Consider the following 23,642-nt stretch of genomic DNA (forward strand, 5'->3'; position numbering starts at 1 on the left):
CGTTTTCCCTGGTGCTTGTCTTTATTAGGGTCATGGGTGAGCTGGAGCCTGTTTGACTTCGGGCGAGAGGTGTGGGTTCACCCCGGACTGGTTCCCAGCCAATTGCGGGGGAACGTATAGACAAACAGCTATTCACAGATGCTTTCTAGCATGTTGGACCAAAAGTCAATTAGAGTTTTTGTGTGCGTTTTGAATAAAAAATGGATTGGATTCTGCCATATTTCTGTTTGATAAAGTGATAAAAGAATGCAGCACTTTGATCGATTTTATCTCAACGGGACTACAGACTAGTCGTGATAATTACTGACGTAACTACCGGCTTTGTTCTGCATATGTTGCCTTTTTGTGTTTTCCAGGAGCAGAGCCCACAAAAACCACATCACAGCTAACGTATGGCCGTCATAGACCTACTCCACTCTCAGACCTCTGTAAAATTATACATTTAACAATACACATAGGGCATATTAACAGCTTGGAATGGTAGCCTGACAGGAGTACTTCAAAGTACTGTACATGAGTCTTTCCACAAACCCTTCCCAAACGTTTCCCCGTGGTATTACTTTTCAAGCTTTTACAATCGCTAATAGATTTTTTTGTTTTCCATCTTAAGCGATAGCAAATGTCTCAATTCCCTACGCGAGGTGGTTCGGCGTGGGAACAAGTACCAAACGGCAAAGAAGACAAAGAGGCTGACTGACTGGAGACAAGATGTCAGGCGTCAGACTGCCATCCTGTCTAAAAAAAAAAAAGTCCTTCATCTTTAATAGGAAGGAACTAATTTCTGCGAGCGCAGGCAGCGGGGGAGTATGGCAATTAGATAAAACGTCAGACAAAATAAGCAGGAAGAAAAGAATACATGAAGTCATACCTCACCCCCTTGCTTTTAGCCTTTTAAGGCCATGGGGCAGCTGCGTCTTCACAGTGGGGTGTTAGAAAAAGAGTGCTCACTATAACGGGTGGCAACCGGTAGAGAAAAATAGATCAAAATAAAAACAAAATAAAGATGGCTAAAACAGCAGGGTCAGCGCTTGAGGCTTTTTAGCTAACTGACCTTAGTGGTTCAGTTTTGATCACGTACTGTACCACTGTTGGCTTTGAGTGTTCGCTCGTCCCTGACGGCAACAGAGTACCCGGTATTGCTTTTACCGATTCCCTGATTTATTCTGTTTTCTCGTCTTTTATACTCAGGCCTGACCATTTTTAAAACACACATTACAATTTATTGATTGTTGTCAGGGTCATGCTGGGATCAAAATTAGGCCGGGGAATAGTCGTCGAGGGGGGTTGTGCGGCTGCCATGCTCTGAAAATTTCTTGTTGATGGGCCGTCACACGCCGAAATGTAGCCGGCAAAGGGGTGCAGCCGTCACGTGCTGAAACGTAATCGTTGACGGGTTGTGGAGGACAGATGCTAATGTCCGTGATGGCTAGGACTCGCCCATAAATACACTGGTCGTTCAGGAAAATCAACATATTTTCCCGAACCTGTCGATGGCTCCAAGCGGCCCTGATTGCTATCTCCATTGTGTTGGTCAAGTAGGCGTATGGTGGCCTTTAAGGGTCAATAGTACGTTATTGTTGTGGGGTTTTGAGTTCCTGGTCATGGAATGTGTTCCGACTATTTTTTCAAAAATGCTCAGTAAACCAGTGCTAAACACTCGTAATTCCATATACACAGAGGATGTCCGTCAATGTTTGCGCTAGAATTTCAGGCTAGCCCACATGGGCCCAGTCCGTTCCTCGTCGGCGACAGCCAATCGGCGTTGACAACGTAATTTTCACGTCACATGCAGGCATCATCGCGCAAGCCGACATGCAGCCGAATGATGTTGATTGGTGAAATAAAAATAAAAAGCCAGTTTCCATTCAAAAAGAGATGATGAGTTAGTTCTAAAGTGTGCGTAAAATGCTCAAAGCGGATTTCAGCACCATCATAGACAAAAGTGCTTCCGTATTCCAGCATTGCCAAGAGCCACTTACTGATTCTGAGCCTTCTCTCGGTCATCCAGAAAGAAGAGCGCGGTGGCCAGGAAGAACATGCCCCCCAGGACAATGATAAAGGGACAGAGCATGAGGGCGTAGCCCAGGCTGAGGAAGCGCCACAGCGACGACGTCGCGTAGCTCTGACGAAGGCTGTCGGAGATCTGCAGCCGGCAACACGCCAGAAGAGAAAAAAAAGAACAGCTTTAACGGATGCAAAATGGAGTTCTCTTGGTTTATACAAAGAACCTGCATGGTTACTCATGAGAATAGATTCAAATCAACCTTCTGCACGACAGTGCAGATACCATATGGACAAAAGTATTGGGTCTTAGGTTCTCTCAGGCCAAACCAAAATGCATGCCTTGGTGAAATTTCTTCAGTCGAATAGAAAATGTCCTTCTCCAAACTGTTCCCACAGATTTGGATGTATAGAATTGTTCAAAATATCCTGGTAAAATGAAAACAGATGATGTTTGTCCATATAGTGTCATGCCATGGGAAAACACGCTCAAAGAATAACACCAAGAGGAGAACAGGCCTCAGTGTACCTCCATTCATATCTCAAACACAGTGACAAATGTGATGGAGAGGCTCGTTGCTTTAAATAGATCGGTAATTATTCAGAGGCGTGCAAAAAAAAAAAGGAACAAGAGCTTCTTGTTAGAGAACGACAGTTTCCAAGAGGTCAAAAGTTACCCTGGGTGAGGCGCATGGATTTTACAGTATGTTCACGTCAGCAAAATGAGATCCTCTATGGAGGGAGCTGGTGAAGTGCTGACAGGAGGAGGCGTGCATACCGGGTGTGATCGTCTGTGTGCCCGGTGTTCATCTTCAGCAGCCCGCATGTGTGTTAGTGCCGATTTTCTTCACGTGTGTTTCCCGCGACAATAAATGATTGCCCTGGGCCAATGCAGCCTGGCTAAAAATACAGAAACAGCTGCCCGTCTAATTATATACAGTATATATATATTTTTTTTTTTCCGAAGGAGATTGCTGATAGATTGTTCCTGGTGCCTCCCACCCGCTCTGCCGGCGGCCATGTCTCACTCATATAGAGTCTGTAATGTGCGTCTGCTGGGATTCTGATGTGACAACTGCGTACATGCACACGACGACATATTGGCGAGAGAATAAGAGACGTTGCATTGGAAGTTGCCGCTAAGTGATATCTTGGAGGAAGTTTATGAAGGGGTCCGACCCATTAAAGCACAGCTCTCAAAGTCAAGGCCCGGGGGCCAGATCTGGCCCGCCAAATCATTTTATGTGGCCCGCGAAAGTAAATCAAGCATGTCAAGTTTCATGTTGCTTGCTAAAGTCTGAACCAAAATTTCAAATTTTCATATGTAATCCACAATAACAGTCATGATTCTTGACTTCTGATTTTAAAACTAGTTAATTCATCAATTTGTTGTGCGCCGTGTATGCAATATGTGGAGGCGATTAAACATTTGTATGGTTTCCCAAAATTCATAACGGCCATCCAAGGGAAACCGTAACTACAATGTTGCTCGCGACAAAAATGAGTTTGACAGCCCTGCTTTAGAGGCTGTTACCTCGTACAAAAAAATCCAAAAAGCAGCTCTGTCGCAGCTTTCACGCATGTTACTCAATCACGGGATCTGCACGGGGCGGCTGTATACTGTATCTGCTTGCGCTCAGTCAGCGTCACGATGACTCCATTGCACTTGTGTGCGAAACCTCAGTTTAGGAACTGAGGCGGTGAGTAATGACGCACTTGGAGCATTGTGGCTCTTGTTGGTCAGTTGTGTGAAGCCCTGGGACTTTCACTGCCGCAGCCAGATGGAAAATGTTGGGTGCTTTCGGGTTGAGAATTCTCATACATCCGAATGTAGTTAGATTACTAAAGATTTTACTGTGCATTCTTTTAAACATTGATAATGGGAAATGAATCATTTTTGGTACCTCTAGTGGTTTGCAGCAAATGGAGCCATTTATAAGACGATAGGAAAAAAAAGTTTATTACACCCTAATTATTGATACAGTATATATCATATACTTGGTCACACAAAATACATTTTAATCCTTTCCAATCCATCCAGTCGTCATTCACCCATTTTCTCTGGCGCTTGTCCACTTTAGTGTCGCGTGTTAGCTAACTTTAAGCAAGAGTCAGGGGACACCTTGTTTTCAGATTGGACCGCAACTCCATCATTTCTAGTCAAGAAAAATATGGCTGATCATAAATGGAAAAAAAATGCAGTGTGAAAGAGATACTGTGAAATATTGTAACATTATTCTTCATCATTTAATTTAAAATCGCATCGGAACAACAATAAAACCCCTTTTTTTTTCTAGTGTTGAAATGATTGGCTCTTCACATTTTAAGGGCTCAGTAAATTGTTAGCTTATGATAAAAAATGTGCTACGTGACTTGAAATACATTTTCAAGTATTTATGTGGAGCAAAGTGGCAAGCGGCGCCGATTCCCAGCAAGATAATTCTGGGCTTGTATCTTGGCTGTGGTATTTCGAAGGGTCGTTTGCATATTGTCCAGGACCAAAACATGCATCTGAGGTTTATTTAAAACTCTAAATTGCTGACAGGTTTGAATATGAACGGCTATCACCCATTCCAGTCCAGTGACTTGAGTGATCAAAACTCAGACTTTTCATGCTCAGGATACGCAGTACAGGAAAGGCATGAATAGTAAAAAATAAATAAATTCATGCAGATTCTGAAGTAGGCCGAAAAATGCGAGTTGGGTTTTTCTTCAGTCCTAATAAAGCGATCATTTTACTTTGATTCTAAATCGAGAATTCAAATTACTTTTTGTCTTTTGAAGAGCTTGTCAACCACTGGGAATTCCTTCATTCTTGTTTGCTCAGCATTAAAAAAAAAAAAAGGGGGGGGGGGCGCTCCAGAACGGTTTGACAGCTGTGGCTAAGAATCAGTCTGATTCAAGAATCAAAGACTTCCTGACCAAGCCCCCTGTGAGCATTCCGTACAATTACACAATATGCGATGTACATCTGTCAGGAAGCTATTCCGCCGATAAACAAAGTGGACTCCGATATCCTTGATGTCACTACAGCGTAAGCGGTGACTCACGTTTTTGTGTTTTGTCATGCAAACAGTTCACTGTTCTTTCCTGTGTACTTTGATGGAGTTACATGTCAACTTAAGTTCTGGTCATCTCATATTTGGAATGACAAGAATGCTTGTTGACCAAATAAGGTGGGTCCTGTTTTACACTCCACTGAGCACAAAACACAAGTTTCATTCTTGTCCACCTGAACACTGTTCTGTGTGTGCGGGTGCGTGTGCGTGTACGCGTGCGTGTGCATGTGCGTGTGTGTGTGTGTGTGTGTGTGTGTGTGTGTGTGAGGGAGCCGCTGGGTGTGACAGTTAGAATAACTCTCTGGACTCTCGTCTTCTGGAACATTTCCTCGGAAAACCAAAACTCCAATGAAACAATGACGACTCAGAGCTGAGAGGAGCAAAGCTCACGTTGTGTCCTTTTGCACATTCCAGCTCACATCCACACCCTAGTGCGAAGCTCAACTTTTAATTTCACTGTGGGAGAGAGTCTTACCAGGCCTATTAGGTATGGACTTCCTGCATCACCGAGTAGGTGAGAGGTGAAGCTCTGGAACGCCACCGCCGTTGCTCTCCGTGTGGGAATCACCACAAACTGCACAGAGAAAGGGGCAATGAGCAACTTGAATGACCGTGTCAGGTGATGAAGATATAAATTCTCTATTGCACACGTATCAATGAATAATAAACCGATGAGGTGACACACCCCGTACATGTGAGTTTAAATCACTTGCTATCAGGACTCGGTTTAAAAGAAAAATGCTTTGGTAAAATTATTTGATGGCGTCAGTCAATGTTTATATGTACACACTGTCATGAGTGGTGTTTTTTGTTTTTTAGATGGTATTTGACTTTTGGCTTGTCATGTTGTCTTGTTTTGGGGTTTTTTTTGTCGTTCATGTTTTGTCCCGCCCACTTTATTTCCCCCCCTCTGTGCTCATCAACTGAGGCCCTCGTATCTTCCAATCAGCTCGCTCAGCCACACATGTCTTGCCCAGGTGCTCCTTGTTGTCTCGTCACTTTGCTGGTATTTAGTTCCTTGGTTTTGCGCCATTTTCGTCATTGTGTTTGTTGATTCTGTTGATGTCAGTCCTGTTTTACACCATGTCATGTCTTGATTCCGTTTGTAGTTAATTTGTGCCCGGTTTTGGTTTGTTGTTTTGAATGTCATTTTTGAACTTTGTTCATTGAGTTTTTGATTCCTTCCAGTACCTTGTTTGCCTTTTGACTCTTTTGAAATAAATGTTTTTTGAGAGCACTCTGGCCTTACTTAGTTGAAATTTATGTCCCTACCAAGTATTTGAAAAAAGAATTTCTGTCGAGGAATGTCTCTTTGATTTTTTAAAATTTATTTTAAAGGCACAACAATAACGACAGGGAATTGAGGGAATGGTGTGATATATTAAAACGAGACATGTGGCAAGAGGATTGGTGTTGTTCGCATTATGCCTACCCTACACTTATGTGACAGAATCTTCACGTACAATTGACACATTTATCGTAATGGTAAGAGTTTAATCCTGGAAAATTCATTTTCCCATTATTTTCTATGCCATGCGGCAGTATCAAACATACGGCATGCGGGCCTGAACCGGCCCCCAAGGAGGTTCGATCAGGCCCGCAGGACGATTTAAAAGTGAAAAAAATGCATAAAAGACATGGAATGAATATTTTTAATAAGGTGCAATTCATGGAGTATTCCCCCGCTGTTTTGATCAGAGTAGAAGACAACAACAATCTCAGTCTGTCACTGAGACAGACCCAACACAGCAGACGCTATCAAGGACATGTGAATATTTTATTTGTTACACATTTAATAGCACCCTCCTTAGTTTGTAAGGTGTAGGCAGGGATTAAATTTAAAATAAGGTATCCTTTATTTGTCCCACACTGGGGAAATTTACAGTCTACAGCAGCAAGATTGTGGGTAAAAAGAAGAAAGAAGAAAAACAAAGTGTTTGCTTTCACAAAATAAATGTTACAGTTTCAATGTACACCGTTCAGTTAAGTGCAATATAAATATAGATATAGATAGGTGGCTGTGTGTTATTTCACATCACATCATTTTATTTTTTATTCAGCAGCCTGACAGCAGTCGGTAGGAACCAGCGGCATTTAGATGAATTATGTACAAGTGTGAATGGTTTAAGAATTCCTTTCTTTATAAATCTTGTTTAATCTTAAAGTGCATTACTATATTTTTCAATACCAATTACTTGTGAAGGTTTTGTGCCTTTGTGCAAACAGTGGGATCAGTTGCAATGCATATATGTGAAAATCAATGTAAATTGCACATTTGTCTCAGGAAATCTTAAGGTGCTTCATGAAATGTTTTGTAAAAGATATGTTCATTCAATTTCAACATTTTCATAATGCTCTTGTGCTTCTTTATACCAAAACAAAGGAAAGACATATTATTTTGGTTATTTATAGCAGAGTATGGTATAATTTTTAATGGTCCGGCCCACTTGACATCTACCGAGGCCGTATGTGGCCCACAATGTGAAATGAGTTTGACACCCCTGTTCTATGGCATGTACTGTATATTTGTTGAAAATACGGAAACCTTAGTATATGGCAAAATGGATTTTGTTCCGCTGTCTCATGTTGTAGCGTTATCAAAAAGAGAAAACTTCCAAAATGAAAACGAGAAAGGCCAAAAGAAAGAACCTTGTTTCACCACCCGGCTAAGTGATTATAAACGATTGGAGAACATTTACACTCAGGCGGTACGAAACAAAGGTCGAGTTTGCCTGAGGATGAAAGGCCAAGTGCGCGGAAAAATACATTTGAAAAAGAACCCAGGTTCGTGCCTACATCTCATCCGCCCTCACAACTCAAAATACAACATGGGTATTTGTAATTAAACTGGTAAAATAACAGAATTCCCGGAGACGCCAAAGAGTAAGTATGGGTTTTGAGTACTCACCATTAAAATGTCTGCCGTTATGGCCCAGTTCAAGAAGAGCAGCGTCTCTCCTATGAAGATGCAGACCTAAATAAAGAGGACAACATTTAGCATTATATAGCCGCCGGGGATTAAGAGCGACCGATTTCCACTGTGTGGTTTGCGAGACACAAAGCCACAAGAAGACTTGTACATCATAGCTGCTGTGTGTGGGCATGCCCTGCTATAATACAACTGCTTGGGTTGCTGTGGTTGGAAAAACATGTTAAGATTTGGCTCGATTGCACGCAAAAACACGCAGGTCTTCAGTTTGATTCCGATGAGACAAGCCGAAAAACTGCATGGATGATAACGATTATATGCCTTGCCCGTGTATGTGTGTGTGTGTGTGTGTGTATGTACAGTATATACTGTATATACAGTACATACACACACACACACACAGTATATACTGTATATATCCATAGTTTGACTCTAGAGCTACTTTATGATCTTTTGATGTGGAGCAGTAAACTTTGAATAGCTTGTTGTGGTCGTATATACAGTAGATGAAAGGTGCGGCAGCAGCTGCAAATTCTATTTGGCGATGTTCTTAAAAAACAAACCCATTGGGGTTGTTTGTCAGAGATCTATATGGGCTTCTTTTGTGTGGCACAGTTAAATCCCTGGCTCTTGACGTGTGTTTTCTGCCGAGGAAATACCCCACTGTTCGTGCGCCAGACCTCCGGCGGTACCGCACAGCTACAGAGGCGGCCCGACACTGGGGACGGAGACACGGCTCTCGTGAAAGCCGCAAGCCCAGACGCTGTTGACCGACACGTTGCCTCTCAAGAGCACGGAAGAAAGGCCTTTCATCCAATTAGCTATGTGTCGATGATACAACAGCTGCGAGATGTCAATCCGTCTCGACAAAGCAAAACTGACCGCTACAACCGTGTCACACTGCATCATATCGCGCATCTGTCAAGCGCCGAGCCGCGAAACCTGAGCTGATCACTTACAAGAGGGACTACACTTGCGAGATGAATTCACATGTTAACAAGTGAGGTCTGAGAACATTTTAGATTTTGATAGGAGTGGAGTTACCCGTTTTATTACATGATTTTAGTATATTGTTGTTTTTTTCCCGCCCTGCACATTTTCAACGGATGTTTTTGAAACCCCAAAACACACAAGCAAAACTTATCAAAACACATTGTCCATTCCGAATGATTTAAGGACTGACTTGGAAACAGTCACAAGAAGGACTCATGCATGCCACCTGACTCCTTTCATTTCCATGTGTATGCAGAGTTTTCAGAGCATAAGGAGACCCTCTCAGAGCTGTTTTTTAGGTGTTTATATTAGGTGTGTAATTTTTTTTAGGTGTGAATATGTTTATATGGTGTTTAGGTATGTATACGTTTGTTTTTATTTTTAATATTATTATATTTTTTAATATGTTTTGTTTTTATGTTTGTTTTTTAGGTGTGTATATTTTTATGTATATATTATGTGTATATACAATATTAAATGCAATGTGTGAAGCAGACAAACTAAGTGCTGTCACGATGCCGCCAAGGAAAATCAAAATTTCATTCCTCCGAGTAGCTTTTAATTACGGTATATGGAGCAGAATATTGTTTTCCCTCTTGTTCTGTTGTCATATCTGCCAGGAAACCGAGGCGATGCCGAGGTGAGCCAAGGTAATAGTTTAAGGAATTAGGGATGGGAGACTTGTGTTGCTTGGGCAAAAGATCATCCGTCTTTTCCCATTTTTCCAACGTTAGCGGCCAAACTGTTGAAAGTCATTTCCTGTTGGTTTGTACCCGATAAGAATAAGAAGTAAGTGAGTCTAGACCTGCCAGAGTTCATTGTTTCACGGCCACGAGTGTTAAGTTGCACCCTTTCCGACTTTACAGAGCAACAAGAGGCATACATTTATGTATGTAACGTTTAGTTAGGGCAGCGGTCCGCAACCTTTTTTGCCCGGTTTAACGTCAGACAATATTTTCAAGGACCGGCTTTTAAGGGGTGACAGATAAATACAACAAAATAATATGATATGATCCACATGAAAACTGTGGTATTTTCGAAACATAATAATAAACACGAATCATGACACGAGGAAGCTCCTATCTGGCCGCAACACTCTCTGGTCGCTATGGTCACGTTTAGACATGCCTTCAAAATAAGATACACCTCAAATTCAAAGTGCATGAAAATTACGACGTACCGTCACCGCCTATTACGCAGGGTGGGCTTGGTGCGTGGGAATCTCCCGTTGCGAAAAAGCCGTATTTTAAGGAGGACTCCTGATATGGTCTCTTAACACACTGTAGACCATGGGTGTCAAACTCAAGGCCCGGGGGCCAGATGTGGCCCGCCACATCATTTCAAGTGGCCCGTGAAAGCAAATCAAAGTTGACAACTTGATGACGTTTGCTCACATCTGTACCAAAATTTCACATTTTCATATGTAATAAATCAGTGACATATTGAATGCATTTTGTGACCAAAACCCTCATTACAGTTACTTAAACAATAATTGAATACAACATTATTCTTGACTTCTTTATATGGTTTCCGTCATAACGGCCCTCCAAGCAAAATGGTAATTATAATGTGGCCCGCGAGAGAAATGTGTTTGACACCCCTGCTGTAGACGAATGTTACAGAGAATCCGCTAACTTTTCAAAATAAAATATCTTTCAGATTCCGAAATAAATAAAACGAAAGTAATGTAAGTCCTTCATTCTTTTGTGCGGCTTGGCACCAAAGACCCCACGGACCGGTACCGGTCCACAACCCGGGGGTTGTGGACCCCTGAGTTAGGGTATCCGAGGCTCTGGTTTTGGCAGGATTCTAACTTGAATTAAAATTTTTCTCAACGTGAGGAGTGTTGTTACAGTGGTTAAAACAATTCCACTTCTAGTTGTCAACTCTTGATATTTCTCTTTATCAAGGCTTTCTTCTCTTGGGGCACATGTCGATTGTTTAAGGGTGGAAAGACAAACAAACGTTTGGCCAGCAAGTTCAATGTGACTCTTACATAAGCTCCAATGATGTTCTTCTTTGCCACGACGAAAATAAGGCAGATGAAGATGGCTGAGCCCAACATGCTGACAGCGCACACGAGGGGGTCGGCACGCTCTGTCTTCTTCCGGCATAGGCGTGTGGTGGCTGCCCCGATGAGCACACCCAACAGGCCCGTGATGCACGTGATTGCCCCGAAGACAAGACTGGATGAGAGGAGAAGAAGAAGCGCGAGGGGGGACAAAAAAAATATTAGTGTTGCTGTAGTATTCTTGGGCCAAAGTTTGAATTGAGCATTTCGACATTTGTGTTTCACCTCTCTGTGCTGCTGCAAATCTCTTTGTTGTCGCACGGCTCTGCAGTCGCAGTCTTCTGCACCACCTGAGCTCTGGCAAGGTAGATGGGAATCCACATCCCGAACGCGCCCGTCGCGAAGGAAACGGCGGCGGATGCCAGGGATGAGAACACGTAGCTCCGACTTGACATGGAAAAAAACCACACATGCACATAATATTGGTTTAGGGCGGAGTTGTCAAATTAATTATCATCACAAGCCACATTGCATTTATGGTGGGACCATGATGACTATAAAAATCATCGAAATCACGTCTAATATTATTCCATTATACACAACTGGCACTGCAAAAATCGTTACACTCAATATATTTTTAATAACACATTGATTAAATTTGAACCCTTTCATGCACCCTATAACCAGATAAAAAGATCAGCTGTCCAATGTAGTAACCGCTGTCCCTGAAAGGGTGAATGGTGCAACTAACATGACATTTGGTTATATTTTTTTTCATGAGAAGGATGGTATCGGGGATGAAAGGAGTCGGCCGAACGCCAACAACATATATGTTTAGTGTTCAATTGCGGAATGACTCAAGACAATTACAGTGATCCCTCACTTATCGCGGTTAATGCGGACCGAGACCACCCGCGAAAGAGGAAAATCCGTGAAGTAGGAACCCCCCGCCCCCCCGTACAGGTATATGTACATGTGTATGAGTATATATGATATTTATAAGGCCAAATATAATGGTATATATGCATGTAGAAGTAAATTTATGTAGTGATTAACATGACTTAATGATAGATACTAATGTATATATATATATATATATATATACATACGATGGTTTTCGACCATCGTCCGTTCCAGAGGGCTGTTCGAAAACCGAAACCATGCTCTTTTAAAAAAAAAAAAAATCTTGATTGAACACGTCTGTTCACAATGGAACTCTATACGAGGAAGCGTCACTTCCTCGCCTACCCGAGGAAGCATCACTTCCTCGTGTAAGGAAGCCGAGAGGAGTCAAGTGACGCATTCAAGTGTGCTCAGTTTGTTTGAGAACCGAAATTTGGTTGTCATCCGAGGCATAAAAAAACCTCGAAATTTTTGGTCGAAAACCGATTTGGTCGAGAACAGAGACGTTCGAAAACCGAGGTTTGACTGTATAAGTTTGGTTAGGTTAGTGTATATAACAAAATACAGGAGACATAAAGATGAAATGTACATGTAGTACTGTATATGTTGTTCTATGTGACTTGCTGTTGTTTTGCTGACTTTCGCTGCCTCTCGCGGACATTTTTGCATCATTTTCGCTATTTAAAATTATTATTTGTTTTTTTTAATGAATACTTTTGAAAAATCCGCGATGCACTGAAAGTGAACCACAAAGTAGTGAGGGATCACTGTCGTTTGATCATGCACTTTAACTCTTCATGACAAAGTAGCATTGCCAAGTATGGGCTTGGCATCAATAAAACGGCCTTTTGGTTGTTTCAATTAAAAATGTGTCTTGTTTGTTCAAGATTGTTGTCATGCAAACAAACAGCTCCTGTGCTAAGTGGTAATAAAATGAAATGACTTGACTTGACAGTTTTATGTCGGGAGACAAAAATAACACGCTATTAAAACAGTTTTCCAGAGTGACTGAATGCAGAAGATTGTGTTGGCCGACACTCACACTGTCGCTCCTCCGATCAAGCATATGGCGCCTCACCTAGAATATATTTTGCAATAAACCCCCGTCGCCAAGTGAACTTTATGTCGCTGAAAAAGCTATTTTAAGAAATGTGCCCACCAAAGGTCATACAATGACAAAAGTGCACACTGTCACACATCCAAAGCTGGCTTCACTCACAGTCGAGCAGTGTTACCGAGTGGCGGCGAGTGATTGACAAAGACTCACTGTGTCTGCTGTTGACATTTCCATGACTCTTAATGGATTCTGCAGGTTAGCCACGCAAGAATGTATATTTTCATCGACAACTAAAACCACCAGCACGCATCCATCAGATCCGCCTGTCTCCCCGTGCCGATGCTTCTCGGAAGCATCGACGAGAGGCACGATTGGGATGCGAAGCGCGGATGTCATTCCCGATCGGACGTCTTACTTCTTAGCGAGCGTCTTCATGTCACACAACCAGGACGTGCGGGTCTTGATGCGTCCCCCCATCTGGTCGGCACTCCCTCGCTTTGGCTCGGGCACAAAGAGCAGGATTAGGGCTGCTGCAGTCATCCCCAAAACTGGAGACACCTGTGGGAACGGTTGTATAAAAAGACCTGGCGTCACATTGGAATCAAAGCTGAAGGCAGGTTAGTTTGGATGAGTACACATCAGTGGAAAGGACAAGGAACGGTGTGTTTAAAAACTGAATGGATGGCCGCTGTGTTTGCTGATACGCTTGACATCCAAACTTTGAACACACGCTGCTTTCTCCGCTGGTGCTGTCCTTGTGTTTGTGCGAGATGGTAACACCACAAGTTACTATACTCACTGTATCAACCGACCTCAACTATATTAATACTGTGAAATATTCGATTGATATTTATCTAATCGTTTGTGCACGTGAATTTGTCATAAAAAATGACACTTTGACACTGTTTCATTTCAGATTCCAACCTACCCATTATATATCAACCGGGTCGTGTATTTTCATACCGTTGTGTTTTCACGACATTGAAGGTTACTTAACCCTTTCATGCACCCTGTAACCCGATAACATGGTAAGCTCTCCACTGTAGTAACTGCTCTCCCTGAAACGGTTAAAGTAAGTGCACATGTAATAAATATTTTCATTTGTTTTGTAATTGTGTTTATTTTTACCTGATGACAGTATTGGCCTTATTTTATTGACAGTAGACTACCGTACTTGTATAACACAAATGAATTTTTGATCACATCCAGATATAATGCATACCTGTCAACTTGTACGTTTTCCCCGTATTTTGAACGTTTATTTTAATCATTTCAAATCATGTACGGCGTATTACAACTTTTATACGGGAAAAAAAAAACAATTGTGAACCGATCTCACAAAGACCATTTTGGCTCAAATCCAGATCGTTTCACCTGCTGGTAGCCAACGACAATGCCGTCGTCGATCGCTACTATTGTCACGGCAAACCAGCAAAAGTAATCCTCGATCGTATATTGTTTTTCATCGCTGCGTACGGTCGGATTGATAAAGCATGATATGCGCATGCACGGTAAGCCGTTGTACAGGTTTTTGTTGCTTTGTAAGGGGAATCGTAATCGTTTATAAAGGCAGCTCTTAGCCGAGGTTGACAGGTATGATAATGGAGCATAGTGTGCCATTATATTCATCTATTATGACGAAGCAGAAAAGCAGATGATACAAAAAAAAAACCCCAGCAAATTTTCTTCATATCACCTAAGTAGCTTATGAAACTGCTTCATAGGCATAAATGGTGCGGTGTGAAAAAGTGAGCGCTTTGAGGCTCATATGTGCGGGTTATGTGAGCGTCTCCGAGCCGGATGTGGGTGATGTGGCTTATTTTGCAGATAGCTGTGGTCTCTGAGGGTGTGAGGATTACACACATTGATCACATCCTTCTTTATAACTTAAGCCACATGAATATTAATAATTGAATTTTATAACGTGTTCTCAGAAAAGAGGCATCCGTCTGGACTGTGCTTTTTATTGCAAGGATTTCATCCATTTTCGATTTCATTTGTTTGCTGCTTGAGGACACCCTTTGATGCATATTTATATTTAATACATTTACTTTCTTTTTTAAAATTTTTATTCAGCGGGGCACACCATGACTTTTAACCCCTTGACTCCCCCGCAGGGCCCATTAGACACTTCCTGTACGTATGGATGGTTGGCAATCCTCGATACGAGCAACTGCCTCCCCCCCTCCCCCCCTGAAACTAATTTCTATGACTCTCTTATTTGCCGTCCACCTTTTGGCCAAACAAGGAAGGTTGCAGGAACACGGCGGGCGAAAACAAGCGGAAGCTCGGTCCAGTCATTTCTACTGACAGCAGGATACCGCTGCTGAAAACACGTTTCATGCCTTCATATTTGTTTTCCTCCCCGCATGCCGCGCCACTGACTAATTGGCTTTCGGATTGTTCTGTTAGAATGTCACCGTGGCCACGGTGGAACAAAGTGCCCTACTCATTGTGTTGTTTTTAAAAGTTCCACCAGGGCCGGTAGGAATTGACTTCCTGTTTCCCTGAAACCGAGCAAACTACCTGCATGTCACGTCCAGGAATCCAAAGAAATCCTCTGTGACCCGCTGAAGGAATGTTTATTTTCTGCCGTCAAATGTCAGTTGCTTCATTAGAGGAGTCACGGCTTTACATTGTTTCGGGGTTTTTAAAAAGGTGACCTCGAAAGTCTGCCGCACCCGCGGAATCCTGTTAGATTTTTCACAAATTTGCTTCCATGACGACTGCAATGCAACTCAACATCTGCAGTTTGATGCCTCACACTGACTGCAGTTGTAGTCCAAAAAAAAAAAAAAAAAAAGCAGGAAGACGCCAAGTGTTTACACTTGCACTCATCCATATCTCCATAATCTCCAGCAACAACTGTTGTTCCCACAGAGCAGAGAGAATTTATGCCCGTGAGCATTGTGTGGTGTGTATGTATTCAAGTGGAAGTTGTTTGAAGGTTTATAACTACAGTAACATCTACGCCTCTATTGTGTTTCAAATTGTATGTTGGCGTGAAGAAAATGACATGGTTCGGTGAACAATTTGGTGTTTAAATACATATTGATGAATTTTCTTTTGTTTTATGTGTCACCCGCATCTATGTCTGTATATATGTGAGGTTATATGACGTCAAAGAATGTTTCCAAATAATGTAGTTTATAAAAAACATTTTAAAAGTGTTTATTAAAGCATGGGGATAGGTTAAAACTGCAGAACAGGATTATATTTTGTTCATGGTCTTGAATGATCAGAATCAAATGTTTAAGTAAGGAGAGAAATCAAGGGTCTGTCCAAAATATATATTTATTAAATTAACTGAGGGCGGCCCGGGGGTTCAGTGGTTAGCGCGTCGACCTCACAGTAGGTGCAGGGTTCGATTCTGTGTGGAGTTTGCATGTTCTCCCTGTGCCTGCATGGGTTTTCTCTGGGTACTCCGGTTTCTTCCCACATTCCAAAACATGCATGGCGGGCTGATTGAACACTCAAAATTGTCCCGAGGTGTGAGTGTGAGTGTGGGTGTGGATGGTTGTTCGTCTCTGTGTGCCCTGCGATTGGCCGGCAGCTGGTTCAGGGTGTCCCCGCCTACTGCCCAAAGACTGCTGGGATAGGCTCCAGCAACCCCCCGCAACCCTTGTGAGGATAAAGCGGATCCAAAAATGGATGGGGATGGATAAATTAACTGATGAGAAAGTGTGTCTTGCATTGAAACTTAGTACGTTGTAAAAAACGATTTGGACTAATTTTAATTTTTTTTCCAGAACGAAATACTATCTTCAAGGTCCAAATGAAAAATAATATATATATCACAAGTACATGCTATTTCAAATTACAGTCTGCAAACAAGTTTGCTTTCAATCATAGTCATTTTCGCAAAGTTTTCTGAAGGATGCTGGAGGCCGTGTCAATGTTGTGTGTGACTTGTTTAGCCTTTAGCTCTCTTTGCACTGTCACTTCCTTGCAACGTCCACCAGCCTTGTGTGCCCCCCACCCCTCCCCGTGCGTCCGACCCCTCTGAACCCGGATCCATGACGGACCGACCACAATCCCTCAGGAGGGGCTCTAAATCCGTCCTTGTGTGGCTTTGTTTGTGTGTCTAATGTAGCAGTCTTACCCTCAGTGCCCAGTGCCAGTCTCCTGCAGCTACCTTGGCGCTGGTGCCCAGGATGTAACCCAATCCGCTGCAGGAAAACAACACAACTGTCGATTAGCTACACGCCACTGGCACACGAACGTCATTTATATATGAAGTCTATGACTCATTGCACTGAGTTTGCTCACTGTTTGTTTTCTTTCTATCCGTAGAACTAAACACATCCTCTTTGCAGCCTGATTAAAGAGTCGACTGTCTGCGCACTTGATGTCGATGAATACGGTACTCGCGACTGAGCTAATTTGAAAACAATTGCGTGTTTGGGTATTGAACTGGCGCAGGGTGTGATGGGAGTCATTAAAAAAATGTTTGAGGCAAAAGTAGCTGCGATAAGCCTTTTATGATGAATACAAATCGGCGTCTAATTGACAAAAAATAATAGCCTGCAAATTCACTGAGGACAAAGGACCAATCTTATCAGAGCGCATGCAGAGCAAGTCTGGAATGTACCACACTGTTAATAAATCTGCACATTAGCGTCAGTTAAACTAGGCCCAGGATGAGAGGGTCCACATAAAAAAAGGTGGAATTAAAAAAAAAAATCCTGTGAATTGGATATAATTCTTGAGGTGATTTCCTTTTAAACAATCACAACAATGTCAGCTATTAACTGCGCTTTACTCAGGCCAACCCTTTCACCTTCTATTGTGTGTGCTTGTGTGTTGCCGGGCAGTTTAGCAGGACCCGCTAAACACACTGCGCAGAGGTCACTTTAGTTTTCCCTTCTCTATTTACAGTCCAAAAAACATCAGGAGTAATCCTATAATGAAGCTCCCCACGGCCTGTTTTACCATCAGAGGATTATGTAACAAATCAACTCTTGCGTTCTTATGGCACATTATATTGATGTCATTTCAATGAAATGTTACAGCGTACGAGTTCGCCGTCTATTTGCATCTTCTTGATAGCACAGCCGGATTCTTCATGCATGAGCTCTGCATGCTGGTACGCACTGTACTGTTCATAATGTTAAACCTCCGAGGAGTTTGTCTGTGCACCATCCACCGTTTCATTCATCTTTTATCACTCAGCTTTGTTTACTCTCTCCCTATGGTCTTTATTGAATAAAGTCAAAAAGCTGCAGATTTGCACTTTACATCCCGCCAGTTCCCACACCGCTGCATATTTAAAGTTTCGCATTCTTGTGGAGGAGATGTTAGTGCAGCTGTGTCAAGATAAAAACCTTTTGTACGACCGAGCGTGACCTTCATATGTCCGAATTGACCATGCTAGCATAATCGCTAAAACTTTCTGCCGCTTACCTTCCCAAAGGGATGGCCAGGTAAAAGAAAGAGAGCATCATGGTGCGCTTGTTATTCGTAAACAAGTCTCCGATGATGGTGGGGGAGATGGATGAGTAGCTGGACTCTCCAATGCCCACCAGTCCCCGGGAGAGCACAAACAGCCAGTAGTACTGCAGAGACATATCGAACACTGAATGTTAAAATGTTCACATGCTGGACCTTAGTCATGCTCCAAAGAGTCGAATGAGATCAACAGGGGTGTAGCTAGAATATTTTTCAGCGGGGTGACCAGGGCGACACAATATTTCACTGAGGGGTGTGTACATTTGTATGCTCGTAACTTCTTCTGTAACTGAGACGTTATTGTTTTTCATACCATCCGCAATCAAAGTTTATGAAATTAAAAGCACACATATCCATAAACTCCTTGTATCTCATGCGCTGATTTGCTAGCTAACAGCCAATCAAACTGACCACTTGTCACCGACAGCCATATTGCATACCATTCTCAACAAAGGCTCAATCAATTCAAATCATATCTAAAACTCACAATAACACAAAAAATCACATAGTACTTCGGAATTCTAAACATTGCTCTTTTAGGTTTATTGCTGCTTGTAATATTTATGTGTAGGACAAGATTGGTATCTGCATGCATTTGATTTCATGAAACCGTGATTGCGGATAAAGAATGACTTCTCAGCCATGTTAGTTACTTGCTACGGTCTGAATTTTGGTTGACATTGACTGTAAGAATCAAATCTTCTCTGCTAAACACATATTTCAAAGTCTGCATTCAGTTTAATGTGAATTTGTTCTTTAAATATAGTTAAGGAAAATGCATCCATACTGCATCCATGTGAAAATGGCAGTAAAGTCACAGGTATTTAAAATTAAGTAAATTTCCCCCCCAGATGTGAGGTGGCCAGTGGGGTGGCCATGGTGGGCCACCACATAGCTCCGCCCCTGGAGATGAAGCTATAGGATCAATGCAGGAATGTATCATGTACTGTATGGATTTCATTATCTTTTCTTGCATTTTATTGGCACACTACACCAAACTGATAATAGTGTCATTAAAAGGCTTAAGGAGTGGTCACATTGGCAAGGTCACCCGTGTGGGCAACTGTTTCCTTGACAACCCACTCTGTGGAAAGATAGAGGAGGCCTGTGTCTGTAATATGACAGTGCAGCGAAATGCTTTCTGATCGCACTCAGATGTTGCAAACTACTCGTACAATTGTAACATTGTGAGAGGGGGACAATTCAACATACTTGTTACTTGTTTGCATGTTAGTCAAATTTGGAAAACAAGCCATATTAAATTTGAGTGACAATGCTAATTGAGCCGAAAGTGGTATTTGATATTTTTATTAATGGCACTGTTTTAGTTTAGTTTTGTAGTGCTGTTGACCTCAAGTGCGTATTGACAGCTGTTTATAATTCTTGCGGACCAAACATACTTGATGGCAGATGAACAGTTAATTTGAGATGATAACAAAATATATGCATGTGTTCATTTTTTGCGTAAGCAGCCATTCTTATTAATTTGATGTCATAAGATCAAGACATTTACTCGCATGTTTACTTTCTAAAAATAGCTTATGACAATGGAACATAATACGGGGTGTCAGAAAAGATCCAGGATTAGCATCACAAACGATATATTATTAACATTTGTACTACAAACTTCAAGTTTTCCACTTCCAAATATCCCCCTTGAGTTTAAGGCAGTCTTCTCTGCCGCACATCATGCACTCCTTGAAGGATCCTTTTGACATCCTCCGCAGCTACATCATCTATCAGCCATTGTCATGTTGCCCACGTCTTCAAAACGGGCTCCCTTGATGATCACTCTCATTGGGGGGAGGGGGGGGGGAAAGCACGCAGAGCCAGTCCAGGTGAATATGCATTTCTCAGGGCCAGGAACTGTCAGATGCTCAGGACATTGTGAGCAGACAGGTTGTCATGGTGAAGCAGCCACAACTTGTCCTGCCACAAACTCTTGCCTGTTCTCCTGCACTGAATGAAGCAAAGGATCTTTTGTTGTTGACTGGCTGGTTGATCATCTGGCCCACATCGAAGGGGAAAACTCATATTTTCGTTAAGTTTGAAATATATCTTTTGGAACACCAGTCCTGGAACTTGAATGGGCTGCAACAATAGCATTTTTTCCATTTATGACTTTAACCCGTTCAGGGACAGCGGTTACGACAGTGGACATCTTATCATGTTATCAGTTTGTCATGATTGGTGCATGAAAGGGTTGCCGTAAGTTCCTCTTGGTCTTATTGGATCGGCATCAGAACAGTTCTCAAAGATGGAGACTTAAAGAGTCTCGGGACCAATTCCTGAATTCAACCGCAGCACTTCTCAGGAGGGAAGGACCACTTAATTTCATCTCAGCCTTAAGCCGCCTGACTGCATTTGCCGCTCAGGCAAATAAATGACTGTCATCTTGTTGCGGAGTGGTGGACACCCTCCCGAGAGCCATCGGCGCGCACACACACACGCGCACGCATCTCAATGTCTGCGCTGTCATTTGTTCCACAGCTGAAGAGACTCTGCGGGGAACTCGGCACTCACGGAAGACTAGAAAGCGGTCAAGCCAACGACGCTGCTTTGTAACGCTGCCATATGCTCGGAGAAATTGAGTGGTTCCGTTTTTTAGGCTGCGTGTGGCTGCCAGTCAAGTTGTGTTATAATGGCAGCATGTTAGCCCTTTTCATTACCTTGGACACGGAGGTAATGTGGATTTGTTTGCGTGCGTGGGTGACCTTCCATCTATAATACTTGTCTGGAATTTTTATGACCTGTGCCTGTTATTTGAGGAATGTTGCCTATTTTGATAAGACACCCATTGATTACATGAAAAAAAAAAGGTACGATTTCAAATCATACAGAAAAAAGTGGGGGACGGGGGGGTTGTTCCAGCTAGAAATATATATTATCCATGATTTCCACATTTAAATTTAGCATAATTAGATGCTTATGATATGTTTCGTATTGTATATCTTTTATTCATTTATTTTCCGATCCGCTTATCCTCACGATTGTCGCGGCGGGTGCTGCTCACAATCACAACAAGGGACAATTTACAATGTTCCATTAACCTGACATGCATGTTTTTGGAATGTGGGAGGAAACTGGAGTACCCGGAGAAAACCCACACAGGCTCGAGGAGAATATGCAAACTCCACACAGGAAGGCCGGAGCTGGAATTGAACCCGGTACCTCTGCACTGTGAGGTCGACGTGCTAACCACTGGGCCACCTTATCGTATATCTTTCATATATATTGTGTATATATATATATATATATATATATATATATATATACATTTTGTCAGATCAGTAATAATTTGTTGTTGAGTATCTTCAAGTGAAATATTGCTTCATTATTATAGGTATTAATGACACTCACTGAAATACACAAGTTTGAGAACGCCTCCATTTTAGTTGTATTTTTTTTTAACTGAAATGAATGCAGGTTATTGTCTCATTGTACTGAGTTTCACATTACAAATGAAATCATCAAGTCAAGGCTTGAACCAAAATATATTTTCAACTTCTTTTCTCGAGCGCTTTTATCAGAGACTTGGCAATGTTGTCTGCACGCACACAATGCCTTTTACTGTGCAAGTTAATCTCACCCTGTAATTGCCCCCTGAGAGTCGTGTTATTGTTGAATGCACACAAAGGCTCGTTGAGATCTCAAAACATAACTGTCAAGAGGTAGCCAAACTGCAGTCTTATCTTCTCCTAAGTGTTGCAACCGAGCCCCTGAGCGTCGGCCTTTGTTAATTGGATGGAAGGCAAAGATATCAAAAATGCTAACGCAGCGATCGCAAAGCGAGAGTCTCGCTCAACAGGCGTGACATTTCATTTCCCCGGTTTCAACAAAAAGCGTATCCACGTTAACGAGCTTGTCTGCGATACGGACGAACACGTGCTGCCATTGTTCCCGCCGCCTCGACGTACCTCTTTGCTGATGAAGGAGCTCAAGAGCGTCACGGTGGACCAAAAGAAAATGCCGCAGCTCAGGATGACCTTCCTATTAAAGCGATCGCCCAGGTAACCGAAGATAGGAGCCGCCACCATGAAACTGCAGATAAACACTGTCCAAGGAGAAAGAAATGACAAAATGAGAGAAATGACTTTCTGAGAAAGATGAGTGTCTGTGCCCTGACAGAAGAACGGCAGATTATTTCCCACTGGCCATCAATAACTGCTCTCACGTCTTACGACTGCACAATTTGCACATCACGGGGAAATTCACATTAGTGCTTCAAAACATGTTGACTAATTGCTCCACTGCAATGAGGCCTCCTTCTCTGGGATTTTAGTCAATATTTATGGGCAGGGCCGGACCCGCGCAAATAGATCTTGCAGATTTAGCATTTTGAATCCACTCACACGCTGACTTTTGAGTCTTTGTAGCGTAGAGAGGGCAGAGATGTTGCTCTTGACAGCAGTGGGAGAGCCACGGAGGCAGGCTGCTGTTTTGACACATTGTCAGCATAAAGATGAAGAGGAGGACTGGTGGTGGGGGCTCGGGGAAGAGAGGTAAGGGGGGTGGAGGGGGGAGCACGTTATATAAAATACACACAGCCCAGCCTCAACGAGACTCAGCAGGATAAGGAGAGGAATCCGATTATGTGAACGTGATATGGCATAAAAAGAAATAGATGTCCTTTCATAACCTTCCATTAAAAAAAACAAACATCATGATTGAGGTATGTCCATTCATGGTACTTTGCTATCCAAACAATTTTCCCCATTGAAAATTGCGTGAAATGTCACTCATCTGTTCCAGCCCACCAAAATCAACAACATTTTTGCACTGTATTCGTCATTCATTCAATATCCGATGATTCTCACAAGGGTCGTGGGCGTGCTGGACGAAAATATGAAAACATACAAACAGATTGTAAAAAAAAAAAAAAAAAAATCGGCCTTCATGAAGTGTAATTAAGATGAAAGTCACGCACCCACTGCAGTCGGTGTTGATGTGTGTGTGTGCGCCTCGAGTGGGCGTGGTCTCCTGACTCCAGCTCAGTTTGGCTACTGACCATGCCGCCAGTTTATAGCATTTTGCGTTATGCAGATACGTGGCATTTAGATTTAACATCATGTCTTCTCCATGCACATTGTGTTTTTATTCTGTATTTGAGTTTGATTCATTCTCACATTAGATCAATTGAAAGTACATCAGTGAATGTCACTCTCCTATTTCACTTCACTTTCGTATCTGAAGTTTGCAAATTCAAATGGTGGCGCTCAGCACAGAATCAAAGTGAAAGTA

The 23,642-nt window shown here is 42.4% G+C and overlaps 1 protein-coding gene across 1 annotated transcript in view; it reads right to left on the reverse strand.

Annotated features, from left to right (window-relative positions):
• Positions 1 to 23,642, reverse strand: part of spns2 (SPNS lysolipid transporter 2, sphingosine-1-phosphate) — a 59,694-nt gene that overhangs the window by 6,098 nt on the left and 29,954 nt on the right. Inside the window, exons 3-11 of the mRNA XM_086131250.1 lie at positions 22,319 to 22,455; positions 18,357 to 18,508; positions 17,056 to 17,122; positions 13,369 to 13,511; positions 11,279 to 11,440; positions 10,979 to 11,168; positions 7,969 to 8,034; positions 5,536 to 5,634; positions 1,980 to 2,143 (exon numbers count right to left, since the gene is read on the reverse strand). Of these exons, the coding sequence (XP_085987376.1) occupies positions 1,980 to 2,143; positions 5,536 to 5,634; positions 7,969 to 8,034; positions 10,979 to 11,168; positions 11,279 to 11,440; positions 13,369 to 13,511; positions 17,056 to 17,122; positions 18,357 to 18,508; positions 22,319 to 22,455 (1,180 nt within the window). The remainder of the gene's footprint in view (positions 1 to 1,979; positions 2,144 to 5,535; positions 5,635 to 7,968; positions 8,035 to 10,978; positions 11,169 to 11,278; positions 11,441 to 13,368; positions 13,512 to 17,055; positions 17,123 to 18,356; positions 18,509 to 22,318; positions 22,456 to 23,642) is intronic.

The sequence above is a fragment of the Hippocampus guttulatus genome, chromosome 15 (assembly GCF_054856545.1).
Source record: "Hippocampus guttulatus isolate MCC_2025c chromosome 15, RoL_Hgut_1.0, whole genome shotgun sequence".
Taxonomy (NCBI): Eukaryota; Metazoa; Chordata; class Actinopteri; order Syngnathiformes; family Syngnathidae; genus Hippocampus; species Hippocampus guttulatus.